Raw genomic sequence first — 10945 nt, 5'->3', positions numbered from 1 at the left:
ATATATTTATTTATTTATTATATATATATATATATATATCTTATATAATAAAACTCAACGTCTGTGTGTCTGTACATCTATAGGACGAAACGGAATAGAAGATACCTAAAGACAAAAGTATGTGTTCTCATGTAAAATTTTACGAGAAAGACGATGAACTACATAAAATTCCCTTTCCATTGCGATTAGGGGGATTAAAGTGGGGCAAACACCCCCTATGAAATTTCAAATACCTCCGATTTCAATGAAAATAGCAACATAACTACTAGGTACTAAATAAAGACGATTTCCAAAATTTCACCATCTTACAATATTATTTAACCCTAACCCTAAAGGGGTTTATAACATGGGACAGAGCCCCTTTGAAAGTGCAAACACATCCACTTTTCATGGAAGATACATAAAATTTAAGTATATGTTCTTGGAATAAGTGTACTACAAAACTTCAACAATAAGTTTCCAGTTTTATCTGCTGCTACAAGTATTTCTGGTTTGTTCCGCAATGATTTAATAAAGTCCTTAAGTTTCCTCAGATGTAAGTTTTTTTTTTCTAAGTGGGTGTTCCTTGAATTTTACATTAGCTATCAGTTCAAATAAGTCTTTTTCAAAGTTTTCTAGTCGTGTGCTAGGTGGAGGATTTTTTCTGCTTTTGAATATCTTCTTATAATAATTTTATCATATGTTTCTAAGGTTCTATTTTCCTTCTTAGCTTCATGATGGTAAGCTATCTACCTCATCCTCCAAACAAACTCATTTGTCCTATGGATTAGTAGCCACATATGGGTAACCTTATTATGTAAGAGGATGTCCTTCTGAAAAAATTCCATATTTATCCTTTCCATCTTGTTGAAATTAAGTACCAGAAGTGTCGTACAGGTTTGGTTGATGTGTTAAGCAAAATAATTGAGATTCAGATGAATTACGTACTTAAGTTGAAGCACAAAAAATTAGTGCAGTATTATCCGTGCAATTTCAAAATTAGGTGAATAAAATCAAAATAAGCAACAGGATATCCACACGTGATGCAGTACGACCGCTTCAAGCGGTTCCATTTAATTGAACAATGCAATCATTACATCAATTTAAATGCAGGGTTATTTATTTATTTATGCAACTGAAGATAGCTCTGCATTTAAATTGATGTAATGATTGCATTGTTCAATTAAATGGAACCGCTTGAAGCGGTCGTACTGCATCACGTGTGGATATCCTGTTGCTTATTTTGATTCTATTCGTGTATATATATTAATATTTGATTGATGAGAGAAACAGAATATGGAATTTACGGGAATGTTTATTGATCCCTACAGTTGTTTCGCCCCGTCAAGCATCGGTCCTTTTTGGCTGGGATTCTGAACATTTGGTTTAAGTATATCCAACGGTGTAAATGTGTCTCCTCAGCTAATTTCAATAGGTATCTCGCTGAGATAAATTCTGTTTCACAAGATTTCTTCTTGGTCTTCGTATATAGAAATAGCAAATTAGAGGGTCAACCCACATAAAAATGTCTCTTGTTCTTCCATATAAACTTTCTGTTTGATCTAATTTGAAATTTACTGATAAAATTTCATGTTAATTTGTGCTCCAAACACCAGCTTAATTATGGGGAAGTTATTTCATTAAATTCCTCATTATTTTCAAAATTCATTCAAATAAAATTAACGTATTTTAACAAAAACATGGTAACAAAAGTGTTGAATCTGAACAAGCTGTCTGATGTCCCTAAAAGTAGGTTATTAAAGTATTGGCCATTCTCTGACAGGTTTGTGGTCAAGCCTGTGGCAGTGGAGACTTCCAACATTCTCAGCCCCTCGACCACATCCCTGCTCACCACTATCAGGGTGGAAACAGCCATCCGCAAGTGTGAGCCCCGTGGGTCAGAATGGCTGTTCCAGTGCATCTGGGGCAACACCTTTTCTACTTTGTCTGCTGGGACCTTGAGGCAAACCGACAAACCATTTTAGGTAAATCTTTGCTGTGAGGAAGAGGAAGGATATGATGATTTAGGCAGGGCCCTTCATCAAATTTAGAAAACTATTTCACTAAGAATTACCGAAGGCTAACAAGTGTCAGAGACTACAGACAAATCAGTGAATTCTGCTTATCACAAAATACTTTTTACTCCATGAACATAAACACTCCATGAACATAAACACTCCATGCACACAAACTAAAAAAGGCCACATATACATACAAACCATCTACTCACCATTGATCCAACACACTAAAGTTAACTGGCTCTCATTGGCTAACTCTGTCTCAGTTCTTAAGTTGTCTTAGTTGTCTATATTAGACAGTTAGTTGTATAACTTTACTTGCTGTTGGTCTCAATGTTCAAATTATCATAATTCTCTCTAAGAAATTACGTAGCCCCATCTAACCAGGGTTTGGTCTGCAATTTTTGTGAATTTTTGTACATTATATAAAATGTTTCAATTCTTTTTACATAGGGCAATTGTGAGCATGGTATATTACGGCATTTCACTTAATGTTGGCAAATTGTATGGCAATCTCTATATGAATTTTTTTTTGAATTCGGTTGTCGAGTTTCCAGCCTACATTCTCGGTTTCTTTCTGTTAAATCGTATCGGAAGAAAAAAATTGCATGCTAGCCTGATGGTTTTGGCTGGAATTGCTTGTATCGCTGGAATATTTCCCGTCCTCTATGGCACTAAAGGTAAACAAATCATTATTATTATTATTATTATTATTATTATTATTATTATTATTATTATCATCATCATCATCATCATCATCATCATCATCATCATCATCATCATCATCATTATTATTATTATTATTATTATTATTATTATTATTATTATTATTATTATTATTATTATTTCTTATTATCACAAGTTTTGTAGGAACTCTCTTGTAGAGAAACGTTGTCATCTGCTGGTATTGATACATCGATTAGAAAGCATTTTTTTTTTATGATCTCTGACAATTATATCTGGCCTATTGCCCATAATTTCTCTATCTGTGTGTATTGGCATATGCCAGAGGGAGGTTGCTTTCTCATTGTCTGTGACCTCTTCTGGCGTGTGTCTATACCATCTATTTTCTGTTGTTATTCCATAGTGTTGGCATAGCTTCTAGTGTATATAGGTCCCAACTCTGTCGTGTCTGTGAATATATTCCTTCTTAGCCGGAGACAATATGGTTTATTGTTTCTTGTCCATCTCCATGTATTCTGCAGTTACTTGTTATGTTTCTTTTCATTATTTGTTTTTGGTAACTTTGGGGGAGGTTTTGGTGTTGTACTGCAATTAAAAATCCTTCAGTCTCTGCATTGAACCCTGCATTGAGCCATTGTTTAGATTGTGCTTTGTCTATTTATTTTCTGTTTAGTTTAACCCAGTATTCGCCATGATGGGGCTTTTCTTGTCATCGTTTTATCATGATCCGTTGCTGGTCCAGTTTTAGTTTGGATTTCAGTAGTTTTACAGCTTTTATTGTTTCTTCTTTTTCTTCATAGTTGTTAGGTACTATGACTTCTTTTTTGTATTTGTCAGCTTCCTTAAAGACTGAAAACAGTTTTTTTTTTGTTTTGTTCGTGTTTTGTGGCTATTTGCATTAGTTTTCCTTCCTTCTGAATTAGGTATTTCTGTAGTCCTATGGGAGTTTTTTGTAATAGTTTTCTCGCTGTATAAGGCCTCTACCACCTTCTATACATTGTATATATAGCCTTTCTATATCAGATTTTGTATGGTACATCCTAAATCGTGCTTATTTTTCTTGTTTTCCTGTCTATTTTGATTAGTTCATTTAGATAAGGATATTGTAGCTATAACTTATAACTGGGACAGGTAGCGTGTTGATACCTATTATCTTGTTTTTCGCATTGAGCTCCATTTTCAGTATTAATCTACCTCGTCTGTAGTATTCTTTTTTTAATTTTTTTATTTCATTTGTGTGTGTTGTATCGTATCTAGCTCATTGATTCCTAAGCATTTGTATGTCTGACTTTGGGTCTAATTCTATTATTTCATTTGCTGTATCTAGTGTAATGCTGTTACTCTTAACTAGTTTTCCTCTTTTCAAGGTTACTTTGGCACATTTTCCTAAGCCAAATTTTATGCTTATTTCTTTGGTAAATCCATCTACTGTCTGTAGTAATGTTTCCAGCTGCTTATCATTTGTAGCGTACAGTATTAGATCATCCATATATAAGAGGTGGCTGATTGTTTTGTCGTAACAGTTGTATCCGCATCCAGTTCTGTTTAGTATGTCAGGTAAAGGTGTCAGTGCCCAGCAGAAAAGGAGTGGAGAGAGCATATCTCCCTGGAATATTCCTCTTCTAGTGGGGATGTCTTTGTTTTTTATGAGTCCCTCTTTTGTTTGGAGCTGTAGCAGTGTCTGCCATTTATTCATGGAATGTGTTATATATTTTATGATTATTGGTGCTACCTTGTTCATGGTCGAAATGAGTTTCCTTTTTGTGTGTGGAGAAAGAAAGAGAGAGATGGGCGGAGAGAGAGAGAAAGAAAGAGAGTGATTGGGTAGTTGACGAAATTTACCTAAACATTGAATGATGTAACAATATATCATAATTATATACATCATTATATATCATCATCATCATCCTCATCATCATCATCATCATCATCATTATCGCTTAATGTCTGCTTTCCATGCAGGGCAATAATGTGACAATTCACATGATTGTTATTCAAAATTGGTAAGAAAAGCACAAAATTGAAGTAGACCACCCCTACAATCATTCCACCGTAACATAACTGAACATTTATGATGCATTTTGGAGTAACAAGGGAGAAGATGTTTCCTTCCACCATTGTTGTGGAAAGATCTAAAGAAGGTTTTATTTAAAGAATGGATGAAACTTCCTTTAACAACCATCCAGGATTTGTACAAGTCAATTCCTCAACATATTAAATCTGTGCTTGATGCTAAACGTGGACCAAGGCCATATTAAATAATAAAACTTCCATTTAATCCGGTGTTTCCATTATTTTATCCAAACTCTTTTTGTATGGCAGAATCATTACTGCACCGGACAAAATGCTTAGTGGTATTTCTTCTGATTTGTGTTCTGGATTCCAATGCTGCCAAGGTCGTTTTTGCCTTTCATTCTTTCACGATCAAAAGACTAAAGAAACAGTCAAGCACCGGGTTTGATGTAATGTTTCGTATGGTCAAATGGTTAAGAAGCTTGCTTCACAATACCCTGGCTCCTGGTTCAATCCCACTGTGTAACATGTTGAGTTAATGTCATTTTCTATAACCTTGGCTCAACCCATACTTTCTACTTGCTTACTTGTACTTGTTGTGGCATTCATCCGGGATGGATTGAGCCAACTCTGACAGGAGTTTCTTGTTCCTAGTTTCAGTGGGGACACGAGCTCCCATGTGGTCCCCAGTCACATGCACACACACACACACACACACACACACACACACACACACACACACACACTTTGGGATAGTGTGATCCATAACAGCTCATCTTGCTGTTGTTTGTTGACCATCGCAGAGGATTCACTGACCAAGTCTCTGCCAATTATTGAAGGAGACATACCCTGTGTTTCAAGGGGATTTCTAGAGACAGGCTTTAGCGAAAGCTAAGGGGTAACTCACTCCTTGTGGGCTTCCAGCATGCTGGGTACCAACCCACAATTTCGGAGGGCCTGTGCTTTATGAATGAGACTGGGCAGACGGAAACTGTAGAAAAGCCCACATATTGAAATTATATACACCTTAGTCAGTCGTTGTCATTTTGATTTTACCTGAGAATTATATTAAGGGTCCACATGTCTGTGAAATACCGAAAATGATTTTTTTGTTGTTGTTTTTACTTAAAAATTCTGTCTTTTATTTTTTTCTTTTTCAGCCCATCGATGGATGTTAACTGCCAGTTCGATATTCGGCCGTTTGTTTATCACTGCAGCTTATGGATTTATGTATTTATACACTTTGGAATTATATCCAACTTGTATAAGAAACGGTGCATTAGGGGCTATGAACACCTTTGCACATGTTGGCGGCAGTGTGGCACCTTACACTCTCAGTCTTGTAAGTATTTAGATTCTTTCAGACTTCGTATTTGTTTTGTTGTTCGCCCCCTTTGCTAGTCCACCCATCGTGGGACCAGCACAACTAGTAAAGAGACAGAGCTAGGCTTATCTTTCTATGGATTTACATAACAACATACGAATAAGGAAATATTATCCATCAGACCAGGCACAATGGCTATAAACCTTTTGTTACCGTATTTGGGATGAAATACACTGTATTTGTTTCAAAGAATTTAGTAAAATAGCTGAGCCTTTTCTTACCACATTTCTGAAATAAACAACCTTTTGTTTTAATTAATTTTGAAATAACGAAGAATTTAGTGAAATAACTTTGTCATTATTAAGCTGCTACTTCAGGTGGTGAGCTGGCAGAATCATTAACAGACTGGAACGAATGCTTAGCAGCATTTCGTCCGTCTTTACATTCTGAGTTGAAATTCCACTGCCTTTCATCTTTTCAGGATCGATAAAATAAGTACCAGTTAAGATATTGGGGTTGATGTAGTTGACCTACCCGAACTCCCTCTAAATTGCTGGCCTTGTGCCAAAATTTGAAACCATTGTTATGCTGCTACTTTGAACAATAAAACAAACTCGCTCTGCCTTTCTCTTGCGTTGGTTTAGTCTAGTCGGACATTTTTAATTTCTCCTTTGCGTTACTCCACACTTGTCTGTCTGCTAGACCCCGGATTTTTTTGTTGTATATGTATTGTTTTTTTTTTGTTGTCTTCATTTGTTCTTAATGCCATATTCTCTTTATTTATCTATTTTTTTTGTCCCTCGTCCGTCCACTTACAGTTTCATCTCGAATCACTTTAATCCATTTTCGTTTCTCCATTTCCGTATACCTTGTTCATTCTTGTTTGTCCGTCTCATTTCGTCTTGTCATCTTTTGGTTACACTCCCATCAAGTTCTCTTGCTGTTTGCCTCCAGGGTGGAAGAAATATTATCAATAATGGCATGAAATTGCACCCGAGCCCCTGGTCGATAACTGATGAGGAGTTAGTGACTTTCGGTGTTTGTTCTCCATTCATCTGTGCATTTAGTATACGTTTTTCTGCGCCTTTTTTCCATTCGTTTGTTTATTACTATAAGTGTTTGACTTCTGAAAACATTCATGTAACGCACTCCTTGTTTTTTTTACGTATATATATGTGTGTGTTTGTGTGTGCGCTGAAATTAAAACAGGATGGTCATGGTGGGAGCCCCTTTGACCATAAGTGTGCTGGTTCAGTAATGACCTGGGGCCAAACAACAACAAAATAAACAAAATCATATTTTTTTTCTGTTTCTTTTTCAGTCAGATTTGGTTTCTGGCAAGGTTGGTCGAATAATGCCAATGATTCTTATGGGAACACTTTCCATAATCGCGGGGCTATTGTCATTGTTGTTACCTGAAACAAACAACCGGAAAATGATGGACAACTTCAATGATTTGACCAAATCTGGAGAACTGGAGTTAGCGTAGGTGTCTCTCATATGATTTAAACATCATTCTTGTCACCACCATCATCATCATCACCATCAGTAGTAGCATCATGATTGTCATCATCATCATCATCATCATCATCATCATCATCATCAATATAATCATCATCACCATTATCGTTTTCATCAACATAACTATCATCATCGCCAGTGTAATTATCATCATCATCATCTCCATTGTCAACATTATTGCAATCATCATCATCATCGTTGTCATCATTACCATCATCATCATCATCATCATCATCATCATCATGAACCAAGAAGCAAGCCTTTAATCGATCATCCGAGCTGCTAGAAATTACACCCTGTCACCTGAAAGAAAAAGGAAGGACACATTGAATATTGAGGCACAAAGGTCAGAAAACAAAACAGGTTGCTTTGCAACAATGTCCTGGGAGGGAAAGATTAACTGTTGTGGTTAGCAGTGCTGTAGCATGGGCAAGACCAAAGGACAGTTGCTCTGGACCAACCCAACATACATACATACATACATACATAGTATGACAGATAGATAGATAGATAGATAGATAGATAGATAGATAGATAGATAGATAGATATAGATATAGATATATATAACAATGGGCTATTCCGTAAAGAACGTAGCAGAGTACAGTATAAAGCTCGTCCACCTTCAGATTTCTCCCTGTGCTATCCAGTGGTAGTATTATACATAATCCCAGGCTTGCATTTGGGCATCTGTCTGGTGTGAACTGATAACTGAAAAAATTGGAGTCTACGGTTGGGCATTTATTTTCAATCAGTACAATTGTTTCTACGCAACGTAGTTTTCCAAGGGTGTTGGTACTTGATTAGGCAACCGTTCCCTGCATAATAAGATCTAGTTGTGTTTCCTCAGGTGATACGTAAATATTGTCTCTAAAATTCTTAGCTTCAACAGCATCCAAGCTGTCTGTCCTGGCATGGACTTAGTAGTAGCCAGTGAGTTTTTATCTTCCATGGTGTGCATGGGGGCCAAGGAATTGGTTCCTGTAACGAAGAGGTAAGTTCTGTGGTGCAAGTAACCTATTGATCTGCAACACCAATTTTAGGAAGCCAGCCAGCCACCTGATAACCTATCAATCAGGTGATTGTGCTAGCCAGATCGATCATATTCTCATCAGACAATGCGATGCATGGTTTCTCTTAAATTCAAAGACCCTCCCTGGTGAAGAATATACACCCCCCCCCCCCCAGCATAAAGTAATCGTTAGTGACTTTAGATTCCAGGAGTGCCAAGAATGCCAAGAATGCCAAGAAGTAGACAAACCTGGAAAAGAAGGATTTCGAAGCTTAAGGACCCTTCGTATGATCATCCTAATTTAGAAATTTGTTGAGAGGGTGGAGGTACTTGATGTAAGATATGGACACATAAGAAGTGCAGAAATATTAGAGGAAGATTAACAAGGAAAAATAGTTTTGTGTGTGGAAGATGCACAGGTACAATAAGCACCGAAAATGTACAGAAAATAAACTCCATCAACAGTTATCTGGGTAAGCTAGAGGTTATAGATAGCTTCCGTTATCTAGCTAACCAAATTAGTAGTAGCGGTGGATGCTCTATGAGAGTAGCTGTGAGAATAAGAATAGGTCGGACAAAGTTCAGAGAGCTCCTACCTCTGCTAGAAACAAAGGCCTCTCTCTCAGAGTGAAAGACAGATTTTCTGATGCCTGTATGCAAAAAACTATGCTACGCGGCAATGAAACATGGCTGTGACAACCAAGGACATGCGTGGGCTTGAAAGAAATGAAGCTAGTATGTTTCGCTGGATGTGAAACATCAGTGTGCATGTTGGACAGAGCGTTAGCATCTTGAGAGAAAAGTTGAGCTTAAGAGGCATCAGATATGGTGTACAAGAGAGACGACTGCACTGGTATGGTCATGTGATGCATATGGACGTGGACAGTTGTGTGATGAAGTGCCGATCTCTAACTATGGAGGGAACCCAGGAAGACATGAGACGAGGTGGTGAAGCATGATCTTTGAATTTTGGGCCTTACAGAGGCAATGACTGGTGACCGAGACCTTTGGCAATATAATCAGCTAGCCAAGTGAAATCGTAGTTGTGGCCGCTACTAGCGTCATGTAATTTGCACCTGTGCCAATGGAACATAAAAAGCACATTTCGAGCGTTGAGGCTCATGGAGGCAAAGTGACCGATGCCGGTGGCATGTGTAAAGCACTTTTCGAATGCTGGACCTCAATGAGGCAATGATTGAAACCTTTGGCATTATGTCGTGCTTGAGAAGAAGACCCATCAAGCCAAGTACATCGCAGGTATGGCAGATACTGGTGTCACGCAAATGGCACCTGTGCTGGTGGCACGTACAAGCACCCATTCCACTCTCAGAGTGGTTCACATTAGGAAGGGCATCCAACCGTAGAAACCATGCCTAATCAGACTGGAGTCTGCTGGTGGAGCCTTGGCAGCACTGGTCAAAATGTCCACCCCATGCCAGCATGGACAACGGACGTTAAATGATGATGATGATGATATGTTGTTGATGTAGGACCGTTTGCATGTTTGCCAATGGGTCCTTCAGCAAAAACACATCTTTTGATAAACTCAGTGGCTACTACTAACTTCAGGCCACGACAGAGAGTGAGGATGCTCCTGAAGCTGAGAATTTGGACTTATGGACGCAATATTTACCTTTCGCCTGCGGAAACACAGCTATGCTCTTCTAGATAGATAGATAGATAGATAGATAGATAGATAAATGGACGGACGGACGGACGGACAGGCAGACAGACAGACAGACAGACAGACAGGTTTCTTTATTAGCCACACAGGGCCGAACACAGAGAGGAAACTGTTCGTCTCTAAACCTTTTGCACGAGTTCACCACACACATTCTTTCACCATGACCACCAGTACAATGAAAACTGCCTTGCCTTCCTGGTTAAAGGAAGGTGGTGGAGCAATAAACACGACAGACTCGGTTGATAACCGAATTCGTCCCACACGTGACAGCAGCCGTTCAACATAAGCCCACAGGTCTGAAATGACTGAACACTGCACGAGTGCGTGCAGAACGGTTTCGTTGCTCTGACCGTATCTCGGGCAAGTCGTTTCGGTGTATCTCGAACCGTGTCTATAGAGCTTATCTCAAATGGGCAATGCTTCCCGATAGCACTGCCAGGCCAGGGATCTCTGGTGATTGTCCATAGGTCCCGGCCCGAAAGTTGTCCTGAACAAGCGGGTCAGGTGTTCCTCGTCGACGCCCAGATTCTCCTCGTGAACGTCGTCGCACCTCCCCTCCACTAATCCTCTATAGAACGCCTTCGTGAAATTGAAGTCGTACAAGTTTGGTCCCGGACGGCAGAGTTGCTTGAGAGCAAGGCGGCACTCGCGGTGCCATTCGTCTAGTCTCGGTCTCTGTTTGATCAAAGACTGCAGTTCGGCCAAAGAAACG

The 10945-nt window shown here is 38.6% G+C and overlaps 1 protein-coding gene across 1 annotated transcript in view; it reads left to right on the top strand.

Annotated features, from left to right (window-relative positions):
• Positions 1 to 10945, top strand: part of LOC106868206 (organic cation transporter protein) — a 39873-nt gene that overhangs the window by 26277 nt on the left and 2651 nt on the right. Inside the window, exons 7-9 of the mRNA XM_014913369.2 lie at positions 2451 to 2677; positions 5855 to 6036; positions 7340 to 7503. Of these exons, the coding sequence (XP_014768855.1) occupies positions 2451 to 2677; positions 5855 to 6036; positions 7340 to 7503 (573 nt within the window). The remainder of the gene's footprint in view (positions 1 to 2450; positions 2678 to 5854; positions 6037 to 7339; positions 7504 to 10945) is intronic.

The sequence above is a fragment of the Octopus bimaculoides genome, chromosome 10 (assembly GCF_001194135.2).
Source record: "Octopus bimaculoides isolate UCB-OBI-ISO-001 chromosome 10, ASM119413v2, whole genome shotgun sequence".
NCBI lineage: Eukaryota > Metazoa > Mollusca > Cephalopoda > Octopoda > Octopodidae > Octopus > Octopus bimaculoides.
Note: the sequence above shows the minus strand (reverse complement) of the source record. Positions and strands in the feature narration are given on the sequence as shown.